Source organism: Cavia porcellus, unplaced genomic scaffold (genome assembly GCF_034190915.1).
Source record: "Cavia porcellus strain 051 isolate PalLab524CR breed Dunkin Hartley unplaced genomic scaffold, mCavPor4.1 scaffold_17, whole genome shotgun sequence".
NCBI classification, from domain to species: domain Eukaryota; kingdom Metazoa; phylum Chordata; class Mammalia; order Rodentia; family Caviidae; genus Cavia; species Cavia porcellus.
This window is the reverse complement of record NW_026947500.1, coordinates 43,450,515-43,463,645: the sequence shown is the minus strand read 5'-3', so window position 1 is coordinate 43,463,645 and position 13,131 is coordinate 43,450,515. Positions and strand designations below refer to the sequence as shown.

General features: G+C 41.5%; 1 protein-coding gene across 3 annotated transcripts in view; it reads right to left on the bottom strand.

The window, feature by feature from the left end:
• Positions 1-13,131, bottom strand: part of Cstpp1 (centriolar satellite-associated tubulin polyglutamylase complex regulator 1) — a 189,841-nt gene extending 176,710 nt beyond the window's left edge. For all 3 annotated transcript variants that reach the window (XM_013147470.3, XM_063227928.1, XM_003465145.5), the window contains exon 1: positions 12,858-13,131. In XM_013147470.3, coding sequence (XP_013002924.2) covers positions 12,858-13,116 — 259 coding nt within the window. In that variant the 5' untranslated portion in view covers positions 13,117-13,131. The remainder of the gene's footprint in view (positions 1-12,857) is intronic.

Below are 13,131 nucleotides of genomic sequence, written 5' to 3'. Positions count from 1 at the left end.
CAATATGGAATCAGAAGAATTAGAAACTTACCCCTTCTAACTGCTATCTATATAAACGCTGGAACATTCAAAAGTTCTTTGATCTGCTATTTCATTCTATGCATAATAAAAATAACACCCACCCTCATGAGTAAATGTCATATCTGCACACAACAAAATAAATGATGTCTAAAATACAGATGCCATGCCAAGAAAAACTATAATTATATTCTATATATTTTACTAAAGAATCTAGGGAATGTATCATATATCCTGTAGAAATTTCTGTTAAACTTAAGGGGTTTTGTTTGTTTCTGTGGTGCTGGGGATTGAACACACGGCTTGGTGCATGTTAGGCAAGGACTCTACATTGAGTTATACGCTCTGGCCCTCAATCGAAGTTCTGACATATCCTTCTGGAACGGAATAGGAAAGGGGGTCCTTGGAAATGGCAGTACTTAGAAAAAAGAAAGTGGCTAACAATATCAGCTTTCGAGGCAAGTGAGTCCCACTCAAACTTCAGCTCCACATGTATGAGTTCAGTGACCTTCGACAAGGTCCATGTGATAGAACTAAAACTTAGTCAGGACTCAGTGAGATCGCTGTCTACCACCAGGCCTCCTGGAGGGAAGGGTGACCACAGTGGGCACCAGTGACTCTACCTGAACCCTTTCTCCACTCCAGACAATGTTAGGGCAGCCGTACTTAGAAGCTGAAATATTATCTCTGTGTGTGTGCGTGTGTGTGTGTGTGTGTGCACGCACGTGCATGCTTCCTATGCTAAGAATAGAACCAGGGTCTTGTACATGCTGAGCAATTGTTCTACCACTGAGCTACACCCTTAACTCATATCTCTATGTTTTAAACAGAAAGAAAAAAAAAAAAAATATATATATATATATATATGGCATGACCCTTGTCTAAAATGAGAATTTAAGAAACTAGCTTTTCTTCTTCACCGAACAGAAAAAAAAAAATCCTGGAAATGAAGTTACCAAATACTATGAAATATAACTAGAAACAAAAGACAAAATTCTGAATCTCTAAAATCACCTCAGAAGTCTCAGGTTTTTCTACCTAAAACCTCACTCAAATACCAACAAAAAACAGAAGAGATGGTAATAATAATCTTGTCCTTTGCGAATATAAAGTGTTTTCTGCTGTCCCTTCTCTAAAGATAGCCACCAAAGCTGTTTTTATTCCTTGGCTAAGTTTGAGAATTTCCAGTTGAGGAGCCTAATGTCAAGTCCTTCCATAATAGTTATTTTCTTTTACCATACTAAGAAAAATAAAAAATTCACAATTTGAGACAAATCAACCACTTCTTTTCCTTATAAGTTTGTTTTTCTTTTAAAAATATGAGATCAAGGGGCCAGGGATTTAGCTCAGTGGCACAGCGCCTGCATGGCAAGCATGAGGTCCTGAGTTCAATTCTCAGCATCCTCCCAAAAAAAAGAAATATGAGATCAAAAATAAATATTTACTGAGAAAGTAAAGGTCAAAACAGTGCCTGTGTTCAGACATGGCAACAAAGATTAGCAAGACCCCAAAAGCTATTTGTAGGCACAACCTTGAACAGAAAAAAGCCAAGGCTGTTCTCCACTGAGATCTAAGCTATTTTCTTTTACCTCCATAATCATCATTCTGCACCATGCCAACTGTCAAAGAACAAGCCAAAAGACTGCACCTGTAAGACTTCTATGAGGTAATCATGTGTCTCAACAGTAAATGTGATGGCTTACAGACTATCAAGAAAGATGATCAATTTTAAGTATCATTAAATAACCTACTTTCAAGATGCCAACACATATTAATTAATTTGCTGGGGAAAACTGCTCAAAGAGAATAATAACAGTATTTTTTATTTACAAAACACCTTCCTGTAAAGAACTCCACCTGTTTATCCTCTCAGTCTTCTCACATTCCTGTGAGGTAGGTGGCCACAGTGGCTTCCTTAGTGAGCCTGCACCTTCCACACTAGTCAGGACAGACTGCCCGGGATTAACACTGGCCTTGGATTCAAGTGTGAACTGCACATAATTCAAGTCCTGAACTTCTGGTTTTCTCAACTGCCATCTTGCAATGTGTCACATTCCAAAAAGGCCTGGGGTCACCAATGTGGTTTCAACTCATGTGCTTAGTGTTTATAGGGCATATTGTTATCACTTCTCTAAATCAGACTCTGTAAATTTTGCTCAATGCCCAAGAGCTAGATTATTTTTGTTTACTGTCTGTGTGCTGGTATTGTAAATGATGTCATCAAGAATGAACAAAACTCCAAGACAAGGCTGCAGGGCCAATAAAGCAACTTGGGAAAGAGTGCATTCTTCCTCCTCTCCTTTTTTTTTTTTTTTTTTTTTTTCCTTTTAACTAGCTGACACACAAAAAGATGACTCATTAAGCCCAGAAGAGGTGACCGTGCCATGCAAGGGCTTCTTATGCAGCCATCCACAAAGAGACCGGAGTGGCGGCGCGAGGCCTGCTCTTCTGTGCGTCCTCCTCCAGGCGGAATGTGCACTTGTTTGGCTACAACACAATTCTAATCTCCCCTGAAAGACGGCTCCTTCCGTGTGACAGGCTCCACAGTGGCCCGAGTGCCTGCCTCACGTTGCCCTTGCCGTTAACATGCTGAAATACCAGACGTCTTTAATCGCTCCTTTTTGAGAAGCTAAGATGGGACAGAAGCAGCAAGGCTGGAAAGAGCTCCACGCAGACAGAAAGGCAGCCGGTCCAAGCGCGCGCAAACCCACTTTCTCATGGGCCCAACCTCTTTGTGTGTTGCCCACTTATGTGTCAATTTGCAGGACTTTGGGGCATGAGAACCATGGAACCGAGTGGTTCTGGCAGCCTCTCCATGTGACAGGCAAAGCCAAAGACATGTGGCCTTTGGTACATTTCGCATTCAAAAGTGTTTTGTTTCGAACATGCCTATTTTAAAATATAAAATTTTCCTATTTTGAGCACATTGTATGTAAGCTGGCCACAGGAGGAGTTCTGCCACATGAATTAGACAAAAAGAAGAAAGGCAATGGGCCCTAATTCAGCCTACCACTGCCAGATGCCTGTGTGTGCTGGGGCTGTTGAGGTTATCCCAGGTGAGAGACATCTCAGTCCAACAAACACCTGATCCGAAGTCCTGGGGCACAACCAGATTTGGTCTGAGATTACAGAAACTGAATCTTGTGTTCTATCACAATTACCTGTAATCTCAGGGCCAGATAACAGTATTAACAAGACCCTAAGCTACACAATAGGACAGCTGGAAAAAAAAAAAAAAAAAAAGGCTGTACTCTCCCCAAAGAACAGTCTTTTAAAAGCTAACTCAATGAAAAGAAAGAAAGAAAGAACTCTGAAAGTGCCTTTTCAAACAATATTTACTTTTACTGAGTTCCTGCTAATCAAACAAAACAGTCAAAAGCTTTTCTGAAAAATACACTTGATGATTTCAGCTGTAATTGCTTTGTTTAAAGAAAGGTGCTGAAAAAAAAAAAAAAAAACATGGCTAATGGGATCAGTAATTTGGTAAGTTCAGATGTGTTTGGGAAAATCCCTCCTCTCTTTGATAAATCATTAAAATTCTGCTCAGGTGAATGTGTTTTGACTTGAAATTCCAATCATAAAATGAGCTATTTCCTAAGGCCGCTGGGGAGGGAAGACAAGAGTGAGCCCACCACAGAAAGGAGACCCTGGATTAATTTATAAGGTTAATTCCACTCCTTATTAAGGACATCACTTTGCCCTAGCTGAGGGCAGGATCTCACCCAGATGCCCAATATCAAATAAAATTTCCTTCCTTCTTAAAATACCAGTTTTTTAGAAATTGGATTAAAATCTTACTGTTTTATAACCAAAATGTAGAAACCTTGGATGGGATCAACCATGAAATTAACCTTAGACACGATCAGAATTTAAAGACAAGGATTCAGGGACGATTGTAATCAGTCATCCTTTTCTTCATCCATGAAAAGGGGAAAAAAACCATAGTGTCTCTCACATGGTAGGCACTCAGTAACTATTTGTTGAACTGGATTTGTTCCTCACATTTATTTTAAAATTTATTCTGCTGCTTAAAGCAGACCATTCATTCAACAATTGAGCACTTCACTTGGGCCAAGTACTGTTAGATTTTAGAGATACTGAGGTAAAGTGTCTGCCCTCATGGCTCACATTCAAATTAAGAAACAGACAATAACCAAATACCTAAGCAGACAAACAAGGTAACTGTGATAAACTGTAATAAAGTGGTGAGGGTATAAAGAGGATGATGAACTAGAGAGGCTTTGGCATCCTGTCACTTCCAGCCCACTGTTATTACTTTTTAAAATTTCAATTACTTACTCAGCTTCCTACAGTTAGTAAGTAAATACTATATTTGCTAAAAAAAAAAAAAAAAAAGTGATCCCCAGTATCTGGGTGGCATTTGGAAAAAGACTTTGAGATTGCTTGAATATATAAATGATAAGGTATGTCCAACATTAAAGTTATTTCTGGATTAAAACTGAAATCATCCTGCAGTTTATTATGGAGAAATGGGAGTAGCCAAGAGTCAATACCTTAGAAGCCACATTCTCATTGATTCGCTCTCCCTCCGGCTCCCGCAAAAACCTTACAGAACTTACAGATCTTTGGAAAGATGGAAGAGAGTCTAGGCTGAACATCCAGGACAGCGCTGTGTGACGGTTAGGTAACAGCAGGTCCTATCCTGCGGACCCATGGCACGTTTCCTGCGGTGAGACTGCACACACATGCCTTACTTTATGTAGAATACTGGACAAGGGACGGGACGGGCAGGAAGGGAAGGAAGAAGGTGGGAAGAAGAGACGATCATGTGAACATGTTCCCAACTGTTTCTAAATGACTAGCTTTGTTTTTTGCAGTACTAGGAACTGAATGAAGGGCTTCACACATGCTGAGCAAGTATGCCACTGCTGCGCTCCATCTGGCCCTTTTTATCTTGAGAGAGTCTCACTAACTTGTCCAGGCTGGGCTTAAATCTTACACCCTCCTGCTTCAGCTTCCCAAGTAATTGGCATTACAGTTGTTATGCCACCACACCCAGATTAAAGTAACTAGTTTTATGTATTAGAAATTGAGTTCCCCAACCAGGCATGGTGGCACACTCCTATAATCCCAGCATTTGGGAGGCTGAGGCAGGCAGATTCAAAACCAGTGGCAAGTTCAAAATCAGCCTGGGCTAACAAAGTGAGCCCAACGCCAGCCTGAACCGCATAGCGAGACCCTGTTTCAAAAAGACAGAAAAAAAAAAGATTGAGTTCCCAAAGCTTTAGAAAGTCAATGTAACATCTATAATGTTTTATTTCATTTCCTTCTACACTAACCACAGTACTTTCATATCCTAAGAAGATTTCTGATAATATACCATAAACAATATTTCCTAGTATAGGATTGGAAGGTTCACTAGTAATATACAAACAAAAATAAGTTTATCAGGATTCATCCAGAAGCAGAAAATAAAGTTGTATCTGGCAGTCAGACAAGTCAATTTTATGTTATGGTGTCCACAAATACAAAAAAAAAAAAGACTAGAGGCACTTAAAAGAGTTTTCCATGTAGAAAAAATCCTGTGACAGAACCTTTGCCAAAACCCCGACTGTATCATCTCCAGGGCTAGAAGGGGCTCTGTCAGGACTGCGGGGTGCTGGCTCAGGCCAGGGGCTCTAAGCAGCAGACAGCAGACAGCAGACAGGAGCAGACATGCAGACAGCACTGTGACAGGAAGATGGCCTGGGCAAGCCATGAGAGGGACGGGCGGAGCCCGGGACAGCTGAGGCAGCTTATTCTTCTCACCCTCTATACAGTGTGGACACGGTGGGCAGCCAGGCCATGCTCTACATGCTTATGTGCCTGACATAAGTTCTACTATTATCCACATTTTGCAAATGGGGAAAGCAAAACACAGAGAGGTTAAGTAACTTCTTCAAAGTCACACAGCTACATACATTACTATCAATTAAAAAAAACTCTCCCAAATTGTTTAGGTCTTCTTTGTTGTCTATCCCTGAGAAAGAGTCCAGGGGCAAGAGGGAATTGGGATTTTACATTCTCTGATCCATCCTGACTCCTAGGATGCCCCCTCATGGCAAAAAATTTAAATGAAGCCTTTGGAGTCATGTACCTATGTGTAGGTCTATGAACTCCAGAAGGGCCTGCTTTCGAAGATGCTCAAGGGAGTCCTAGTATCAAGTTTAACCGCACGAGCTTGAAGCAGACTGTGAGATTAGAATTCAGTTTCACCACTTACTAGCTAGTTATTTAGAATCTGTGCTGTAGTTCCCTCATCTGTGAAATGGCCATAATAACTGCAAAAAGAAAACCTATTTTCATGTGCATCAATATATATAAAGCACTCTTGATGGTATCTGGTGCATAAGTAGGCCCTTAAAAAGTGGTCGTTGTTGCTGACAGCCCCTCACATTTGGGGTACTCCAGGGTCAGATTATTCACACTCCATTTAGCATGGATGGATGAGGTACGCACATTGTGAAAGCAGGGTGCAAAAGATGAGTAAGATAATTACTGTTCCCAGAAACTCCCTCACAGCTAACAAACTACTGAAGGGCTCCCTCCATACAGATGCAAGCTCTCCATACAGAGCTCTTTCAGTCACTTGTTTCTGTTTGTTTTTATCTTTTTAGTGGAGAGAAAAAGACAGACTGAGATCTGACAAACCTGCTTTACCATGCCACGTGACCTCATGCAAGTAAAATTGCTTTTCTCAGCCTCAGTTTCCCTAATTTGTAAAAGGAAGAGATAATAGTATCAAATGACACTAACAATAATACTGACTTCACAAAGTGGGTTGCAAAGAAAAAGCAAGATAAGACAGGGCCAGGCATATCATACAGGGAGAGTTCAAAAACCATGACCTAAAAAGAGAAAGGAAGAAACAATAACAAAGGGGGAAAAAACAGAAAAAACTTTATAGCTTAAAAAAAAAATCTGTCCAATTATGGTGGTTCCGCTAAACGCACAAGCCTGAAAGGAGAAAGGCAATCTCTGATTCCCAGGGATAGCTAGGTTGCCAAGTGATTACCAGCTTTGGGGATAACAAGCCGGTTCCACAGAAACAGAAAGGCCAACTTAGAGCAGGAGGGACAGCCTGGACGCCACCACAGTAGGCGGGGTGCAAAAGAAACCTCCCGCCCTCTCTCTCATACCAGCTCAGCACCTCAGTGGCGTGCTTTGCCAACCTGTAACCAGCACAGTTGCCCTTCAGCCCGAGAGAGTCCGCCACACCCACTCAGATACACAGACACACCTTGGCTTCCAGCAGAGGCCTCCAATGAGTGGCTTTCATACAGCTGGAATCTTCCACAGGCCTTACAGCCTTAGGTGTCACGCTTATCTCACCTCCTTCACACACCGACCCTCCTTCTGCTTGGGCCCAGGCAACAATATTATCCTTCCTCTGCACCACCACCACAGCATCACAGAGTTCTTCTTCCATGATGATTTTTAAGATCCTAAACCTTGCCAGGACGCCATTATGGATTCCTTACCCACATGGTCAATGGTAGAAAGGATCAGTTTACCCAAGGTATTGGAAGGTGGTTTTCTTCACTGATAGTCAAAAAGCCAAATATAATCTCTGCTTAGTATGTGACAAATACCACAGCTATTCACTCATATACCTATCCCTCCCTGTAATTTATACTGTAACCGTAAAAAGAAGTTCTAGATACATTGTAAAGTTACTCAGCTTTAACTTTTTATTTTTGTTTTGTTTCACTGAATGCCAAGGCTTTCCTGTCTCTGCAATTTTCTTTTCTCTGTTGCATATTTTTCCCAGCTCTTCAAAAGTGAGTGACCTGACAATTTATAAAACATTTTTAAAATCCACATGTATGCCAGATATGATGGTGCATGCCTGTGATCCCAGCACTCAGGAGGTTGAGGCAGAAGGCTTGTTATGACTTCAAGGCCAGCCTGAACTGCATAATGAAACTCTGTCTCAAAATAACAAAAATAATGCAGCTGGGAATTTAGCTCAGTGGCTCAAGTGTTTGTCTGGTAAATGCAAGGTTGTGAGTTTGATCCTCAGTACCCAAAAGAGAGAGGGAGGGGGAGAGAGAGAGAGAAATAAGTAAATAAAATCCATATTCATGTAAAATTTGAAGTCAGGAAGTACAATCTAATCTATAGGGAGTGATTTAAATGGTCATTAAGTTGACACAACAGTACTTCTCAACTGAAAACAAATGCCTTTCATCAGTTATAGGGTTTGATTAACCATGAGGAAGCCAAAGCATGTGACTCTACATGGGGCAATATAAAAATCCAGAAAATTATTATGGCATTTAAATAGGCAACAGAGCCCAAGCATGGAGGAATTACAATCCCAGCACTTTGGAGGCTGAGGCAGGAGGACTGTCATGAGTTTGAGGCCACCCTAAACTACACAATAAAACCTATCTCAAAAGACAACATGTATGCACATGCGCGCGCACACACACACACACACACACACACACACACACAGAGACTGAGGGACCACCTACCCAGGATTCAAGTATTAGGTGGACGGCTGGACTCCATAAACACTGCTGCTGTTTCAAAGAACCTGAGACTTTGATTCTGTTTCCCAATTCTTGTAAACACTGCCACTGAATTAGCTGTCTGTCTAAGTCACTTAGGATGCAATGGCAACTTCGACTCACCAAAGCACCAGTATAGCAAACATACCGAGGCTTTGAGACATATAATTCAAGCATCAAACACCCAAGGAATTGGACAATGTACTGGTGTTTTATAGGTTCGATGAGTACTGCAAAAATTGCATAAAATACATAAAAATCTTGCCAGGTATAAAGGGTTGTGCAATCCTAGCACTCAGGAGGCTAAAGAAGAAAAGTGCCATGAGTTTAAGGTCAGCCTCAACTACGCAATGAGATCCTGTCTCAAAAAACAAACAAACAAAAAACCAACCAAACAAAAATCTTTAGCAAAGGAGTAAGGTATTGCTAGACACTGGCATTATTATGCATTGGATACACAATTATTTGTAACATAACTATCTCCTTTTGGCTTGTTAGCAGATACGGTCACTCTCATAAACTGTCTCCCCGCTACCTCCCTGTACATATGTCTATGGTATATGTATGTCTCTTTCTTTTTTATTTATTTATTTTTTTTGTTTCCTTTTTTCCAGTACCAGAGATCGAACTCACGACCGCCTGCTTGCAAGGCAGGTGCTTATGCCACTGAGCTAAATCCCCAGCCCCCATATATGTCTCTTTCAAAGACACAGTGGCCCTTAGACTTGGTAGAAGAAACACTGAATTTCATAAAAGAAATACCCACTAAATCTACCTTGAGACTATCACTTTACAGACTGAGCAAAATCCAAAGTTTTATTCTGTTAGCAAGATGGTGGGGAAACAGGCATTCTCTGAGTATAAAATGGTACAACCCCTGTGAAGGACAATTTGGTGATATGTATCAATATTCTGCATGCATATAACCTTGACCTACCAACTTAACTTGGTGAAATTTATCCCTGCTGATGCACTTACAAAGAAACAAAATTGCAGGCTGGGGATTTAGCTCAGCCGCATAAGCACCTGCCTTGGAAGCATGCAGTCATGAGTTCGATCCCAGTACCAATAAAAAAAGAAACAAAATTGCAGACTATTTATTGAGGCATATTTGCTAAAAATCACTCATTGTCTACCAATACAGAATTGGTTAAGTAAATTATTTAAATACTATGTAGTTAAAAATACCTTTTTAAAAGAATGAGGAAATTCTCCTATAACAGAAATTACTCAGATATATTGAATGAAAAGTATGTACTGCAACTTGGTATTGTGTTTCATGCCCACGACCCCAGCTCTCTGAGAGGCTGAGGAAGGAGACTCTCAAGTTTGAGCCCAGTCTGGGAAACTCAATAACTAAACAAGAGCCCAACAAAAATAAAATGTAAAAAAGATAGTAGCAGTTCAGTGCAAAGACTCTGAGCTCAATCTCCAGTATAAGGGAAAAAAAGAAAAAGAATGCACTATATTCCCCCTAAATACATATAACACTCTGAAAGATACACACAAAACCAAAACCGGGGGTTACTTTTGGGGAACAGAAGACAGCTGGGAACATAGCATAGGAAAGGAATAAGAATGAGATAAAAGATTAGGGAGTGGCCAAACTGGGTGGGGAAGTAGGCGAGAAGTGTTAATGCAAAATCCCACAACAGGCAGACAGTAATTTCCCAAAGTCCTGCACCTGGACTTCTCTCCAGAACGTCACTCCGTTTTCAATATGATGGCCTAGACATGACATCACCAGCCTGTGGCATGGGATCGTAGCACTGCCTCTTGGGATGATTTCTTTGAGATTTGGACAACACACAAGGATGCAGACACATGAGGCACCCCCTACTGTGAGTTTCTTCATGGTGGCTTGCTCTGCTTTCTCCAGGGTGTCCTTTCATTGCTTTTTCTCCTTTTACTCTGCCCAAGCTTGCTCGGCACAGCCAGTTTCTCCCTCACCCTTCACTTTTACATTCTTGGCCACTGCTTTTTGCTCATTTTGTTCCATTCTTTGAGACAAAAAGAACCTCCCTTTCCAGAAGGAGAGGCAAGCAACCCAGAACCCGGGAACATAAATTTGGTGAGCCACTTTTAGAAAGAGTTACCTGAGGGCTGGGGATTTAGCTCAGCTGCATAAGCGCCTGCCTTGCAAGCAGGGATTTGTGAGTTCCATGCCTGGTACTGATAAAAACGAAACACACACATACACACACACACACACACACACACACACACACACACACACAAATCCTGCTAGAAAGAGTTACCTGGTAACAGGACAAGATGTTTTACTATAAGTCTTTTTATACTGTTTAAAGTTTTAAATCAAGGGCTGGGGATTTAGCTCAGCGGCATAAGCACCTGCCTTGCAAGCAGGCGGTCGTGAGTTCGGTCCCCGGTACCGATAAAAACGAAAAAGACAAAAAAAAAAAAAAAAAAAAAAAAAGTTTTAAATCAAGTCACCATATTGTCATTTCACAAATTTTAATCGGAATTGCTTTTCATTTAAAATGGGTATGGTATGTCCATATAATGGCTTATTCAGAAAAACTAAGAAATGAGACATTAACAACAGATATTTACAGCCTTATATGTCTAATGTTAAGTGAAAGAAGCCCATCTGAAGAGTTTACACATTGCATAACCCCAACTACAGGATATTCTAGAGGCAAATTTTGAGACAGTAAGATTAGTGATTGCAAAGGGATGAGGGACAAGGAAAGAGATAAATAAGTAAAGAGGAATACTGTGTGTGTGTGTGTGTGTGTGTGTGTGTGAGAGAGAGAGAGAGAGAGAGAGAGAGAGAACATCGAGGATTGAAGCTAGGACCCTGCACATGCTAAGCAAGTGATTTATCAGTAAGTCACATCCCAGTCCTTTTTTAAAAACTGTATTTTGAGACAGAGTCTTGCTAAACTTCCCAGTCTGTCACCTGTAATTCTCAACCTCCAGAGTAGCTGGGATTACGGGTGCACACCAACATCTTGGACACAAAGGGTTTTGTTTTATTTTTTTTTCAAATTTTTTTTTTTTGTCTTTTTTCCTTTTTATTGGTACTGGGGATTGAACTCACGACCGCCTGCTTGCAAGGCAGGTGCTTATGCCGCTGAGCTAAATCCCTAGCCCCCACAAAGGGTTTTTTAGGACAGTGAAACTATTCTATTTGATTTTATATTGATGAATACATGGCACTATCAATTGTCCAAACACACAAAACTGTGCAACATAGAGTGAATCTTAATGTAAAGGTTTTCATTAATAGTAATTTATGGAGATTAGCTGATCAATTTCAACAAATGTGCCACACTAATGCAAGATTTAAATAACAGGAAAAACTTCATAGGGGAGAACAAACGTAGGTATAAAAGCACTCTGTACTATCTGCTCAATTTTCTGTAAACTTAAAACTCCTCTAAAAATTAAGCTTATGGGGGGCTGGGGATTTAGCTCAGCGGCATAAGCACCTGCCTTGCAAGCAGACAGTCTTGAGTTTGATCCCTGGTACCGATAAAAATGAAAAAAAAAATTAAGCTTATGATTTTTTTTTATAAATGTATATACGAGGACCTAGAGTTTAGCTCAGCAGCACAAGTACCTGCCTGGCAAGCGTGAGGTATGAGTTTGATCCCCAATGCAAAATAAATAAATACACATGTGTGCATATGTAGATGTGTCTTTTTTTGAGACAGGGTCTCACTATGCAGTTCAGGCTGGCCTTGAACTCACTATGTAGCCCAGGCTGGCCTCGAACTCTCCACAATCTGCCTCAGTCTGTCGAGTGCTGGGACTACCCACAGCACCACCAGGCCTGGCACAAGTTGCCTCTGTAGTCTTAGTTTCTCCATCTATAAAATGAAAAAAAGTACTGTAATTCCTCCTAGGGCTGTTGAGATGATTCGCATAAAGAATTCTACATGGAAAATGCTTAGCACAGAGCCTAATATAAAAGGAAAGCTAAAAATGTTAGCTACCACTATAACGGTAAACTGATTATTCATGGAATGACTGATTTGACACTTCAAGTTACAAGGTTACTAATTCTACTACCAGCATTTCAATAATATCCTAACAGGGCCCCAAATTCTCGTTTCCACTTTGAACATAACCCGCAGTGCCCACACACTTCCGATATTCTTTACTCCCAGATACTACTTTCCCTCCTACTGGGCCTTACATTGACTCTCAGGCCCTAAAACACCCCGTCGCTCTCGCAGCAACCTCCCCATCCCACCTGGACCCGTTAACACTCAAACCTCGACCCGCCTCCGCACCAGACCCCAGCTTAACTCGTTCCCACTTCTTTCCCTTCCCAGAGTTGAAGGAAGTTCCTACCCAGATACTCGTAGTCAGGTTGGGCTAGGCGCTCGGGGCTCAGCATCCTTAAACCCCGGGAGCTTCCAGGCTGCCGTTCTCCGGCTTCCGGAAGCCAGATTGTAGGCTCTCTCGGTTGCCATGGCACCCAGCCTGCGGGAGGAGAGATGCAGGCGGAGGGGTTGTCTCGCATACAGCCTCCGTGCTGCAACAGCGAGCCGGCCAAGCAAGTTCCGGGAGCAGTCGCTTCGCGGCGGCCGGGGTTTCGTGGGACTCTCATCCTTGAGAAGTTGGC